This window comes from Triturus cristatus, chromosome 6 (assembly GCF_964204655.1).
Source record: "Triturus cristatus chromosome 6, aTriCri1.1, whole genome shotgun sequence".
Classification (NCBI taxonomy): domain Eukaryota; kingdom Metazoa; phylum Chordata; class Amphibia; order Caudata; family Salamandridae; genus Triturus; species Triturus cristatus.
The window spans coordinates 45,927,696-45,942,884 of NC_140589.1; the positions used below are offsets into that span (position 1 = coordinate 45,927,696).

General features: G+C 53.2%; 1 protein-coding gene across 1 annotated transcript in view; it reads left to right on the forward strand.

The window, feature by feature from the left end:
- The first annotated feature begins 400 nt into the window (after positions 1–400).
- Positions 401–15,189, forward strand: part of KCNK5 (potassium two pore domain channel subfamily K member 5) — a 114,046-nt gene continuing 99,257 nt past the window's right edge. The window contains exon 1 of the mRNA XM_085610237.1: positions 401–1,728. Coding sequence (XP_085466363.1) covers positions 1,543–1,728 — 186 coding nt within the window. The 5' untranslated portion in view covers positions 401–1,542. The remainder of the gene's footprint in view (positions 1,729–15,189) is intronic.

Consider the following 15,189-nt stretch of genomic DNA (forward strand, 5'->3'; position numbering starts at 1 on the left):
TGTTCAGTAATGTGCCTTTAATCACGTGGTGTTCACTCCCTCCCGCTAATGTCCGCTTCCGTGCCGCATTACTGGCACTCGGTTGCCACAAGATCCGGTGCCCGGGTTGGTTGTGCGGGTGAGCCGGTCACCTGCTGCTGCTTAATCTGTGGGGGAGCCCCCTGCAGTCCCTTCAGACGAGCACAAACTTCTGACAGCCCAGTGTGAGCGCACGAGGAGATCTCCCGCGCCCCGTCCGAAACTGCCCCGTGTGAGGGCACTGCCACGGCTGAGCACCGCCCTCCCTGGTGGGAGCCCAGGGACCCTTGCCCAGGCACACACCCTCCCTTCCGACACTGCCCGTGTGAGTGTCTTCCGCCCAGGCACACGCCCACCCTTCCGACACTGCCCGGGTGAGGACAGAGCTGAGCACCGCCCTCCTTGGAGAGCCATGGGTCTCCCGCACAGGCACACGCCCACCCGGGTGGAACACCGCGCCTGCGCCGAGGGGGCTCCAAATTCAAACAGGAGCTGAGGCGCTGGCAGACTCAGTGCAGTGCCAGTGGCCGGGAGGGACGGAGCGGAGAAGCAGCTGCGTGCCAGGGGGACACCTGCCCCAGAGAAGGAGCAGTGCCTAGGTACACCTGCCCGAAGAAAGAGCAGTGCCAGGATACACCTGCCCCGGAGAAAGAGCAGTCCCAGAGCCCGGGAAGGAGCGGAGAGCAGCTGCGTGCCAGGGGACACCTGCCCCGGAGAAAGGGGCGTTCCAGCTTTCCAAGGGGGCACCTGCTCCGGATAAAGAGCAGTGCCAGCGTGCCAAGGGGCCACCTGCCAGTGCCCGGGGGGAACGGACAACAGAGAACTAACCAAACTGCACTAGAGACAGCGCTGCGCCAGAGACAGCCTGGAGGACAGCGCGGCACCGGAGACCAACCCAGGCCAGGGAAGCAACGAAGCTGCACCCTAGACAGCCCAGGGGCACGAGAGCAGAGGCAAGGGAGGGTCAGAGTACTGCGCCAGGAAGGGACCTACGCGCGCGAGTGCACTGGAGACAGAGGCGCTACAGAGAACTAAGCCAGAAGTGCACCTGCCCAGAGAATGATTCACAGCGCGGGGAGAGGCACAGAGACCGTCTAGGTACTAGAGAGAAACCGCAGCAGACGCAGCCGAGGGTGCTAGAGTCACCGCGTCTAGGCTCTAGAGAGAAACCGCACTCGAGACAGCCGAAGGTGCGAGAGTCACCGCTGCATCAGAGACAACCGTGTTGTGGCCACAATCCTGTCTGAGGCACACCTGCCCCCCCCCCCCCGAGACAGCCCGGGTTCAAGAGAGCAACAGACAGGCTCTGTCTCGAGGCGCTATACCAGAGCCAGCCACCAGAGTTTGTGGAGAGAGACTCGCGGCGCTATCTGAGCAGTCGCCCCGCCAGCAGAGGGCGCCCTCGCCCCGCCCACCTCATGCTGCCCTTCGGAGCCGCAGGTGGGCGCTGCACACCGCTGCCCCGGCGGAGGGTGTCTCGGAGCTGGTTCTGCTCGCCTTGACTCTTGAGTCCGCCGCTGCAGTATGGTGGACAGGGGGCCCGTGCTGACCTCCGCCGTCATCTTCTATCTGTCCATCGGCGCCGCCATCTTCCAGGCGCTAGAGGAGCCCAACCTGAAGAGGGCCACCGACAGCTACCGCCTCAGCAAGGAGGACCTCCTGCGGCGGCACAAGTGTCTGAGCAAGGAGGCGCTAGACGAGATCGTGGAGGTGAGGTGGGGTCTGGTCGGGGGGAAGGGGGTCTGAGAACAATCGCATGGGGTCTTATTGTTTGAGAAGTATTACAAGTGAGTGCTGTTAAACATGAACTGATACATTCCTGCAGCCCTGTTCGTGATCTGAGTGGCAGATCAGGTGGTGTGTGCAGGCTGTACGTGGCCTTGAGTTTTTTTTATAGACAGAGCGGCATTATCACCTAGTAACTCAAACGCAGGGTGCTGTACAAGGCGCCTCCCGTCCTCCGTACACATTTAGAGGTGCTCCTATACGTGGCACCGACCAGAGGAGTGTTTGAGAAATAAAGGCGCATCCCTGCATATCAGCAGGGATGCGCCAGTTATTATGCCCCACCATGGATGCGCCGCATTTACAATGCGGCGCACCATGGGGCAAAAACGGCACAGATGCGTGACGCATCTGTGCCGTAAAAGTGGCGCATTGCTGGAGTTGCGTCGCAAGCGCGACGCAGCTCCAGCAATGCTCTGGGGGGCCCCATCTGTACAATGCTGCGTCAATCGTTACGCCTGCTTCAAGCAGGCGCAGGGTTTTGACGCAGCATGGGCCTAAAAGTGACTGAGTGAAATCTTGTAGATTTCACTCAGCCACTTTTAGGAGGCGTTCCTGCGCCGGAACGCCCCCCCCTTGCGCAGGAACGCCTACATGTGGCGCAAGGCTTTACAACGTGACGCATCTCCCAGATGTGTCACGTTGTAAATACCCCGCACCATGGCGCAGGATTTGCGCCGCCGCTGCGTCACAAAAGTGACGCAACGGCGGCGCAAAAGTGGCGCAAGTGCAACATAAATCTGCCCCAAGGTATTTGCACAGGATCACACGCGTTGGTCAGCCAGGAGGCTGGGATTGATCCCAGATTTTCCACTTTCTTACAGTGCTATTCGACCTCAAGATTATAACTTTATAACAACAAAGTTAGTGTGTCGTCTTTCATTCCAGCAGGTTTGGATTAGAGCGCGGGTGACTGGCGGAAGCCACGGTTTATTTTCGGCAGATTCACACAGTGGAAACCTTGCACGGGGGCGGGGCATACAAGCGCACAACAAGACGCACAGAATACTTTCCATCTATTTCTTGTTTTTGCAGCACTGGGCAATTTTCTGGCATTCACGGGACTAGTAAACCTGGTTGCCTGTGTTAAATGTTTGTCAGCGGTACCCACAAGGCCAATGCGCCTCCCCTGAAAGCTCGGCTCGAGTTGGGGGGTGGTGGTTCCAAGAGCATCTCGAGCCGAGCCAGGGTTACTTCACACCCGGGGCTCCCCGGTGTCTAGGAGTGTGACGTCACTCTCGGTTTATACCGGTGCCGTGGGGCAGGATTCACTCTGGGGAATCGCCTTTCGGGTAAAAGCTCTGCATATCCGAGTGTGGGGCGGTGAGACGGGAGTATGGCACGGTTGCTCCCCCTCTACTCCTGGTAGGTCAGCGAAACTTGGAACCGTTTAGTAAGTATTCCTTCGTGAGATTTGTGGAGGGGTAAAACGCCGGGCAGTGCGGGATGAGTGGGCATCTTGTGATGCCGCCTCGGGCACACACAGCCAGCGTTGTCGAGCTGCGGACAGACTGCAGGCTGTGTGTGCTGACACCCCCTCCGGCTCTCACACCGACACATTCCACCCCTAAACCGGTAGTTGTGTGTGTGGTCCCACCTTCCCAGTGAACCCTCCCGACTCACACACCGCTCCACTCCACACCACAGTACGCGGTCACACCTACACACTTCCACAGAATGACTCTCAGGCCGTCTAAAGCGCTTCGATGCCCTCAAACGAGCGCTACTCTGGCTGTAATGCCGCTACTTGCAGCGCTACGAAATGCAGCCCTGCCGCGGCACCGCGCTGATCACTCCACTAGAAACGCACGGGGTGAGTGAGCCACGCTGACCTGGAGCTGCAGAGAGGCGCGTGGCGGAGAGGAGGCCTCGAGCGCCCGTCCGGGCCTGTCCGACTTGGCCAAGTGTGCTTGTATCTTGAAGCCCCCCCCCCCCCCCCCCCGGCTTCTCTCTTTCCGCTCTTTCTTTCTCTTTCCACCTGCTCCTTCTTTTTACCCCGTGCACCTTCTCTTTCTCTCTCTGGCTCGCTCTCTGTCTCATTCCTTATCTCCCCATCTCTCTCCCCTTAGTTCCCCATCCCCTCTTTCTCTGCTCTCTCCCCCTCTGCTCTCTCTCCCCCTCTGCTCGCTCTCTCCTGTCTCTTTCCCTCCCTTCCCTCTATCTCTCTCCACTCTCTTTCTCCCTGCTCTCTTGCTCTCCCCCTCTCTTGCTCTCACCCTCTCTGCCCTCTTGCGCTCTCTCCTCTCTCCCCCCCCCCCCCCGCCCCCCTGATACCATGCCGCTGTTGGAGGGCGGCGCGCTCCCATCCCTCCCAGTGAATTACACTGGAGTCCCTCGCCCAGTGACATGATGATTTAGGCGAGGAGGGGGAGTTTAAATCTGATTAAGGAGGTGTTCGGTCACAGTCCCACGGATGGTAACTTTGCGCTACTGGCAGCCCAAGCACTCTTGCGCTCAGCGCCCGGTATCTGAAGTATCCGCATTGGCGCTACTCCCAGTGGGCGTCCTCTGGTATTCCCCGCCTGGCCCCCTGCGCTTTTCTCTGGTCTTGTGAGGGCTTCAATCCTTTGTTCCCATAGACAGACCCTGCATTGTGCTGGGGTTCCCTCCCATGGCTAGGATTGGGGTGGTGCAGAGGGGGAGCAGCTGCTACGTTTTGATTCCACCCCTCCCCCCCCCCCCACATTTTAAGGTATCGGCTGTCACTGCCAGCTCATAGGAGGCAGTGTTGATTTAAATTGCTTGACGGCCATGTTGGGCTCTTGGTCATCCTTCATGGAGGCCGGACCTGGTAATGCAGATGGGCACCCCCTGTCTGTCAGCAGAGTATGAGGACGGATCGGTGAAGGCTGGTTAGCAGTGCTCTTGGTACGGTAGCTGATGTATGGGCAGTATTAACTGACTTGTAGGCGCGATGGTTGCTGATTGACAGTTGTATCCATGGTGGTGATTGGCATGCAGTTCAGACTTTAATTGACAGGCCGTATTAATGGATGCTGATTGGCAGCAGTGGAGTTGGTGGCTGACAAGTAGGATACAGTACAGATGGTGGCTGATGAGCAGCAGTCGTGATCGTAGCTGATGTGACTGGTAGAAGTGATGGTGGCTGACACGACTGATTGGTAGCAGTGATGGTGACTGACTCGACTGGTGGCTGATGTGACTGTTAGCAGTGGAGTTGGTGGCTGACAAGTGGGATACAATGCTGATGAGCTGCAGATGGTGACAGGGAGCTGATTGGCATCTGTCATTTTGGTGGCTGATGAGCGGCAGCACTGATGATGTGGCTGGTGAGTGATAGATGGTGCCAATGGCAGCTGACGGGAACAATTGATGATGATGGCTGATGAACTGCAGACGGTGAGGATGGTTGCCGATTGGTAGCAGTGGCGGTGGTTGATGAGTTGCAGATGGTGAGGATGGTTGCCGATTGGTAGCAGAGACGGTGGTTGATGAGCTGCATACGGTGAGGATGGTTGCCGATTGGTGGCGGTGGTTGATGAGTTGCAGATGGTGAGGATGATGGTTGAGCTGCATACGGTGAGAATGGTTGATGAGCTGCAGGCGGTGAGGATGGTTGCCGGTTGGTAGCAGTGATGGTGGTTGGTGAGCTGCAGGAGGTGAGGGTGGTTGATGAGCTGCAGGAGGTGAGGATGGTTGATGAGCTGCAGACTTTGAGGATGGTTGCCGATTGGTAGCAGTGATGGTGGTTGATGAGCTGCATACGGTGAGGATGGTTGATGAGCTGCATACGGTGAGGATGGTTGCCGATTGGTAGCAGTGATGGTGGTTGATGAGCTGCTGACGGTGAGGGTGGTTGCCGGTTGGTAGCAGTGATGGTGGCTGATGAGCTGCAGACGGTGAGGATGGTTGCCGATTGGTAGCAGTGATGGTGGCTGATGAGCTGCATACGGTGAGGATGGCTGATGAGCTGCAGGAGGTGAGGATGGTTGCCGATTGGTAGCAGTGATGGTGGCTGATGAGCTGCATACGGTGAGGATGGCTGATGAGCTGCAGGAGGTGAGGATGGTTGCCGATTGGTAGCGGGGATGGTGGTTGATGAGCTGCAGGCGGTGAGGATGGTTGCCGGTTGGTAGCAGTGATGGTGGTTGATGAGCTGCAGGAGGTGAGGATGGTTGCCGATTGGTAGCGGTGATGGTGGTTGATGAGCTGCAGGCGGTGAGGATGGTTGCCGATTGGTAGCAGTGATGGTGGTTGATGAGCTGCAGGCGGTGAGGATGGTTGCCGATTGGTAGCAGTGACGGTGGTTGATGAGCTGCAGGAGGTGAGGATGGTTGATGAGCTGCAGGAGGTGAGGATGGTTGATGAGCTGCAGACGCTGAGGATGGTTGATGAGCTGCAGACGCTGAGGATGGTTGATGAGCTGCAGACGGTGAGGATGGTTGATGAGCTGCAGGCGGTGAGGATGGCTGCCGATTGGTAGCAGTGATGGTGGTTGATGAGCTGCAGGCGGTGAGGATGGTTGCCGATTGGTAGCGGTGATGGTGGTTGATGAGCAATAGATGGTGCAGATGGCGGCTGGGTGGTATAATTGACGGTGAGCGCAAAAAGAACAAATGATGGGCTGAATGCTGAACAAATCAAACATTCATCCCAGTCACAGTTCAGGGTTTTAATCAATCATTCCTTTGCTCACCATGCAACCCCAGTTTGGACCCAGCCATATGCAAATCAGTCTTGACCCTGTGCCTCATGGGAGCAGTCCAGCCCCATCTGCCAGGCCAGGTCCTCCCTGGACTGAGAACAAGCATGCTGGGACTGGTTTTGGGCAATCACCCCTCATCATCCAGGATAGCTTGGATACAGTGCCACACTGAGCCAGGGCCCAAAGTCTGGTCATAGCCGGCGCACTTAGGGCGAGAAAGCATAAGGTACAGAAATGATGGACGGAATGTGGAATAAATCAAACATTCAGCCCCAGGCAAGAGATCTAGGCCTAAATCAATCGTTATTTTGCTCAGCCATATGCAAATCAATCTTGACCCTGCTCCTTATGGGAACAGTCCAGCCCGAACTGCCAGGCCAGGTACTCACTGGAGCAGAAGCATGCATCCTGGGTCCGGTTTCAGGGCATCACCCCATATCAGCCAGGCTAGCTTGAATCCAGTGGCATGGAGAGCACGGGACCCACATCTGGGCATACCGGGCCCACTCTGTATGACGAATGCAAAAAAATAGTTGATGGACGGAATGCTGAACAATGTCAAACCTTCACCCCAGTACAGAGATCTGGGCCTAAATCCATCGTGTTTTGGCGGAGGAGCAGCAGACTGCACTGATCGTGGTTGATTGGCAGTGGTGATGATGGTTGTGGTAAGCCGCAGACTGTGCCGATGGTGGTTGATTGGCAGCGCGGATGATAGGGCTGGTGACCCGCAGACTGTGCCGATGGTGGTTGATTGGCAGCGCGGATGATAGGGCTGGTGACCCGCAGACTGTGCCGATGGTGGTTGATTGGCAGCGCGGATGATAGGGCTGGTGACCCGCAGACTGTGCCGATGGTGGTTGATTGGCAGCGGTGGTGATGATGATGGTGGCTGGAGAGCCGCAGACTGTGCCGATGGTGGTTGATTGGCAGCAGTGATGATGATGGTGGCTGGAGAGACGCAGACTGTGCCGATGGTGGTTGATTGGCAGCGCGGATGATAGGGCTGGTGACCCGCAGACTGTGCCGATGGTGGTTGATTGGCAGCGGTGATGATGATGGGGCTGGTGAACCGCAGACTGTGCAGATGGTGGCTGGTTGGCAACGGTGCTGATGGTGGCTGGTGACCTGCAGACTGTGCAGATGGTGGCTGGTTGGCAACGGTGCTGATGGTGGCTGGTGACCCGCAGACTGTGCCGATGGTGGTTGATTGGCAGCGGTGGTGATGATGATGGTGGCTGGTGACCCGCAGACTGTGCCGATGGTGGTTGATTGGCAGCAGTGATGATAGTTGCTGGTGAGCTGCAGGTAACACCAATGCCGGCTGGTTGGTAGCAAGTATGTTCCTTTGTCTAGATCAAATTATGATGTGCCCGCTGGCAACCCTGGTTGCGCCTACTTTGTAAGAGCCGGCTCTGCCCGCTGTTAGCCCCATCCGAGCTGCCATCCAAGGGTGGGGGGTGGGTGGAGTTCTTGTGCAGAGTTCCTAAACAGATGTTGTAAGTCATGCGCAATTGCCCCGGGTCCCCACCTTCCAAGGAGCCCCTTGGAAAGTCAACTTTGTTTGTATGTCACCTCTGTCTTTCTCTCACCTCTGTCTGTTCCTCTATGCCACCCATAGCTGAAAATGGCTAATGAAATACAAAGGTGGTTCCCGCCTGAAGTATGAAGACATACTTCAGGCGAGAACCACCTTTGTATTTGATTAGCCATGTTCTTCTATGCGTGACATAGAGGAACAGACAGAGTAGCGCTGCCCCTGACACTTTGAGTAAGGGTAGAGGAGGCCATTGGCAGGGGCGTGACTTACTCGATAATGGGGGGGGGGGCGGGGGTTTAGGTCTGAGATTCCCCGACAAGCACCCTGGTGAACCCAACCACAGAGGACAGTGGCAGGCTGAGGCAAGGGGAGATACTGAGAGGAAGTGGGGGGGGGGGGGGGGGAGGAGGGACTTCAACTACCAGAGCAGCCCCACTCTAAAGATAAAGGGACCCGCAGCCTGTTTTGCGGCAGGGCACCGGGGTCAGTCTGGCAGAGTGCCCAACCGCCCTCCCCGCCAGGGCTAGGAGTGAGACGCAGAGGGGGTTGGGGGGGGGCATCTAAAAGGGGCACGGGTCAGAAGCATAATTGGGGAATCTTATCTCGGAAGCGTGCTTCACAAAGTGAATCGTGGCTGGTATTTGCTCAGAGTTTCCCATTATTGCAATCCGACATATAGTACAACATTCCTGAAACAGGGCTAACCTATTGGCTTTGCCAATGCTTGTTAGCAACATGAAATAAATGAGAGAATATATGTTTAATAATTTGGAATGAAAAGGGGACCTCGAATGAAACATGAGTGAGGGCTTTGGAACAAGCCGTGGTCTTCAGTGCCCACATCTCTCCCCTTCATACCTCTTTCTTTGGAGTCTCTCACTATTTTAGTCACTTAACACCATTTTTCTTTCTTTCTGAAATTCTTTGTGCATATCTGGCACATCCTCTTTACTCTTTTCAGCAGTGTTTTTGCACTCTGCCCTGCACATATTTCATCTGCACACCCCACTCACTTACCAATCACGCTGCTTTTTTTTCCTTTGGCAGTGACCATATTTCGACAGCTTTATACCTCCTTATCACAGTTCCACACAATTACATTTGGCATAAATGTGACGAACTCTCTTCAGAGGGGTCAAGGATTGAATGTGCATGTAGTCTGAACACCTTTCTGACCCGTTGACAGGCAATAAGCATGTCCCCTGGCAGATGTGGCTCTCTTCTCCTCTGCAGATGCCTAGTGGAGGTGACCACATGGATGGGCAGCAACCCCCTGAAGCTAAAGGGGGGCAAGCCAGGGTCTGTCAGTGGGCCGGCACCCTCCCCTTTGGGGCCCGCATCTTTGGCCAGATATCCTCGGAGCCCCTCCTGTCCCCGTCTCCGTGATTAGGATCTTGGGCTTTTGGCTTGATGGGGAGCTCTCAATGAAACTTCACACTTCCATGGTAGTCTCCACCTGTTTTGGGGTCTTAAGGTGGTTGAAAAGAGTTCTCTGGTTTCTCCTTGTCCCAGCCCAACGAACAGTAATTCAGGCCCTGATCCTGTCCAGACTGGACTATGGTAGCGTTGTGTATCCTGGGGCCTCCAAGACTCCAAGCGCCTACAGGTGGTACAGAACACTACTGCCAGATGGCTTTCTGTCTTCCAGAATTTTCTTATACAGCTACATTTCTCAGAGACCACTGGCTCCCGGTGGATAAAATCCAGTAATAAACATTGTGCTACACGCACAAAGTTTTGTCCAATACGGGTCCGTAGTACTTAAGATTGCCGGTGACGCACTCCCGTCCCAGCCGCTCAGGCCGCTGTCATCGTAGCAAAGTTCCCAGACTCAGAAGAGCTCGCCAGGAGTCGGTTCTTTTTCCTACCTTGGTCCTGCGCTGGGTAATGCACTCCCTGCCAACATGAGACTGCGCCATTCCCTTGGTGGGTTCAGGAAGCCTTTGAAGACGTGGCCACTGATACGCTGCCTCCGAACACCTTATTGTATATGGTCCTGCGCTGGGAAACCCTCGGGTAGCTGTGCGCTCTATAAAACTTCATAATATTAGAAACTCGCTCTGCCACCGGCCTCCGCCCCAGAGTCCTCAATGATCCCCCATCATAAACACTCCCTCACAACCTGAACTCACCCAGACACCTCGAGGAAACTCAGTTCACAACATGCGCGACACACGAGTCATGCGCTGCATAATAAAAACTGCATAAACGCGACCTCTTGAAAAGCAAATATCTTGGGCGCTGAAGATGGAGTGAACCGAGTGAGATGTAAACAGAGACTGCATTGGTTACGTAGATCACATTAAGGGTTTTTGCGATCCTCGCTGAGAAATCCATCCGCGTGTTTTCCAGTAAAGTTAAGGTCATGAATATAAGGCCGTGTAGGGACCAGTTTCAAAGTTGGTTCGAACTAGTGTCTTTTAAAGCACTTGCCAGGCCAGGCAACCCTCCGTTGTGATATGATGGTAACGGAACTGCACTCGACTGTCTCTGCTGGGCTCGGACCCAACTGGAAGATTGAGAGACCTCTAGTGGATCGTACCAAAAACTTGGAGGACGGATATCCGCCCTATTCGTTCCCATCGTTGGTTTTGGTGCCGCCCTCATTTGCTTGCTTCTTATTCAGTGGCGGCCTTCCTCTGCGCATGTCCGTCCTGTGGAGCATAGCCTCTTTACCATCCTTTTGATTGGCTGACTTCTATTGTTCCACTGTACACATCTGAAGAACTACTTTTTCTACTTTCAGCGCTCCGAGAGTGCACGTCTCATTTAGCTCTTCTGAACTGATTCCAGCTACACATACTTGCCCCATGCCCGCCCTGTGTTGCTCCTTTACCTCTTACGTCATTGCTTTTTCTGTCCCTCCCGGCTTTTCTTCTTTTCTTTTCATATCCCCCCCGCTCGAGTGCGCTTGTCGCTCCCTTCCCTCATACTGCCTTCCCACTGCTTCTGCTCCCCTCCCACAGCTCGGCGGCTGCTGTTTACTGATGGCTTCTCCATGTGTCAAAATGCTCTAAGTAACATTTACTTTTATTTACTAACTCAAGTGGTGTCCACGATCTTTCATTGGTAAATAATTAAAAGAAATGGTGTCTACAAGGCATGAGCAACCGTAGTGACGCATGGATGCTCATGCGTTGTCACACATGCGCACGCCTATTGTTGTGGCCGTCTTTTCCCCCCGATGCTGCACAGCACCAGCTGTGTTGCTTCTTGCGATGCCGCACAGCATTGACAAAGCCAATAGATCAGAAAGGGAAGAACGATTAGTTGTGCCAATGATTGTTGCGGTTGGCTGCTGCTACCATGATGGGAAGTGGTCCTTGCGGATGAGCCCCGCTACACTTTGTATAAGAGTAGAAATTATCCTGGTACAAACCTAGAATTGGTCCTTGTGTATTGTGAGCTCTACACTTGGTGTAAAGGGAGGAGAGGGTCCCTTGGATGTGTGTGTCTAGACTTTGAGGTCCTTATGCAGGAAGGCTCAAATTGGTCCTTGTCTTTAGTAGTGGTTCTGTGTGTGGCTAGACGTATCCACACTTTGTATGAGGGTGGATTGGTCTTTGTCTCTAGCAGTGGTTCTGTGTGTGGCTGGGCATATCCACACTTGGGTGTGGGGTGCTACGTGGGTGCGTATTTCCACACTTGGTGTTGGGGTACGATTTGCTCTTGTGTATTGTAGTGGTGCGCTGTGTGGTTGGGAGTTTCCACTCTGTGTTAGGGTGGATTGGTCCTTGTCAATGGTAGTGGTGAGCTACCTTGTTGGGCGCCTCCACACTTGGTGTTTGGATAGGTTTTGACACTTGTCAATAGTAATGGTGTAAGTAATCATTAATTGGCCTTTTCCTGTGGTTGTGGTGTACAGTGTGGTTGGCTGTCTCCACTCTGTGTAAGGCTAGGATTTCCTATGGCGGTAGTGTCATACATGGTTGGGCATCTTCATACTTGGTCCAAGAGCAGGGGTGGTCCTCTTTTGAGAAAACTTTTATTTAAGGGATGGACAATACTTTCCATCTAGAATGGGAAACGGCCTTTACAACACGGGCTGAGACATGCGTGCCGCTTCCACCACAAGTGGCCTTGTGTCCAGATGAGCGGGAAGATGACGCGTCAGAGAAGAAAGCTTCAGACACACACAGGTAAGTGAGGCTATGGCCAGGTTTGGGAGGGAGGGGTAGTTTCTTTTTTGTTTTTACCAGTGAGGTTGGTTGTCAGGCTCATCAGGATAGTTTTAGGCAGGGGGGCAGGGTTTTAGGGCTCACATGCTGGGGAGAGGGGTAGTTGTAAGGGCTGGGGCCAGGCTTGGCGGAGCACCATGTGGCATGCTTGACTCTCGCCGTCGTCGCTCCAGAATCTTCTCCCGAGTGGGGAGGGGGTCACTCCACCCTTGAACCTAAATTGATAATTCGACCTACCCTAAAGTACATCCTAGCTTTGTGCATGAACACACATGCTGCTCTTAGCCTGGGGCGTAGGTAAGCTTGCGTCTGCTCAGTCCCTGGTTCGTGCTGTTTCAGTGGCCCGCTGCCTGCCCGTCTCGGAAGGCGGGCTTCCTAAGCGCCCCGCCCCGTCTCACCTGAATCTAATTAATATAATATTGCTTTGTGTGAAACCCGACTCCTGAAGCGGCCCTTTCCGATTTGTAGCTCGGAGTGGGACAACATTTGATGCTGTATTTACCTGTAATTACACCTCAAAGGCGTTGTAAGTTCTGTGTTCAGTGAATGCCCGGCCAAGCTGGCTGCCTCGCTGCTAGGCAGCTGCTGAGCCGAACTGGCCGGGAGCCCGACCCGCACCTCTGGTGGCCGTGTGCAAACTGCCGGAGAAAGCTATGATCTACATCCGTGCTTCTCAACCGTTTGACTTCTGGGGACCCCCACCGAATCATTACTGGAACCCGGGGACCCCCCAACCACTGTTGGAATACAGGGACCCCCCACTGAGTCATTACTGGCACCCCCACTGAATCACTATTTGAATCCGAGACCCACCCACTGAGTCATTACTGGAAGCCAGGGACCCCCACTGAATCACATTGGAATACAGGGACCCCCCCCCCCCGAGTGTTTACTGCAATCCGGGGACCCCACTGAATCACTATTGAGCTCTGGGGACCTCCACTGAGTCACTCCTGGAAGCCAGGGTCCCCCATTGAATCACCATTGGAATACAGGGACCCCCCTCTGAGTCATTACTGGAAGTCGGGGACCCCAGCCTAAGCATTGTCAATGATTTGAACCGCAGAACAATACACAAAAAATGCATTAAAAAATCATCGAACAAATACGCAAATCATGACACATTTTATTTAATTCGCAAACACCTCCATAAAAGAGAAAAATCAACATTTTAATAGAAAGGTTGGAGCTTTTCTAAATTCATTTGAGGCCGCTCCTTGTCCAGACCATATTCAGTTTGATGCTCCTGCACTCCTCCCACAAATCAATCTGCGCGTGCTAATTACATTCTTAGCCTCCATGCAAATTTCTTCACATCTACAGTATGTTTCACATTGTTAAATTATACATTTAGCTTCTTTATTTATATACACTTTATTATTCTTTGTAATGTGATTTAATATTCGAAGTAGCCGCAGACCCCCTGAAGAGGCTTCGCAGACCCCCAGGGGTCCCCGGAAACAGGTTGGGAGCCACAGATCTACACCAAGGCAGTGGGCCTGCACCGGAGAGCGCAACAGCGAGAAACATGGGCCAGACCCAAAGTCATGGAATGATTTGGGTCCAGTTTATTCCACAGCCCCTTACTTTTTATGGACCGGGTGCAATGTTATCCAGAGTTTGGCGTGACATCAACATCCCTGGGAGTGCACTGGCTTAACCCACCTTGTGCACACCCACCTGATGTGAAGCGAAATCCAGCCAAAACTTACTCTGAAAACCCCCGGTCCTGCTTTGGGTAAATACCATGACGCCCTTGCCCAGACCTGCCCCAAGCCCTTTAGTCTCTGTATGCGGGTCTTAACCTTTTTGACTTCTGTGGACCCCATAGTGAATCATTACTGGGATGTGGGGACCCACAATTAGTCATTAATAGAAGTTGGGCACCTGTTTTCTATGATTTGCACCCCAAAACAATATAAGTAAATACAGAATTAAGCATACACCAAACAAACACATGTGATGAAATATTTACTTCACCGGCAAATATGGAAAAATTGAAATGTTACGTTCAATGGGACGGCTGTATCTTTTCTACATTCGCTTTATTCCACGCACTAGCGTGTCACTTTGTCACTTTTGATTCTAATGCGTGCTCTCTTCCTTGGCCTTTCTACTGAGGCCACCCTGTACATGTGATAATTCTGTTTGTTATGCTTGAGTTACTTCCAACAATCCAGGCAAGGACGCACGCTTAATGTTTAGCCGCTAGGTTCACAATCCTTCACCTTTTAGAGAACATTTTTAAATTTTCAATTTTAGTATATTCTTGCCAAGGCGAAAGCCTTTGGGGGCCGTTTGAGGCTACCAGATGCAAACATCTAGGGTATCCTAGCAACCTAGGCCCGAAGCCGCTGGAATTATGCAGCAGGAGAAGGTAAAATTATGCGGCAAGTTTGAGTAAATTGTACAGCAAGAAAAGGCAAATGATGCAGCATTATGTGGCACATTTTGTAATAGTAATACTTTGTTGTTTTGCCATTTTTTTTTAGTCGAGCCTGGGCAGCGCATTCACTGCTCTACGAGGCATGCTGTATTGTGGTATAGACTCAAAGCCTGCCCACATTTTTCATTGACTTGTCATTGTCTGCTGTAAATTGTGGCTGTCCATTGGTCAAAAGTCTTAGTAGTCCATTCTTAGTACCGCCTTGTCTCATTTTGTGATCTCCCATGGCAACAGACCCTGTTACATGTGTTGTTACTTGGGAGGCTTTATTTACAGCCTCCGAGCACTATTTTCTCAAACAGCTTTGTCGTGCCTGCTGTAGCAGGCAGGAGAACCCTCCTAACACTTTCTAAACCATTTTATAGCACGAGTTTAAGCTATTGGCATTGTAAATGACAATGCCTTTTATATATCCATTTTAAAAAATAACATAAATAAAAGGCTTTGTCATTTACAATGCCGATAGCTCACTCTCGTCAATGCGAGACCTGTTGCATTGCAAATGCTTGTTAAACTTGTTAACACTCTCTAGGCATTAGTTGTACCTCATTAGTAC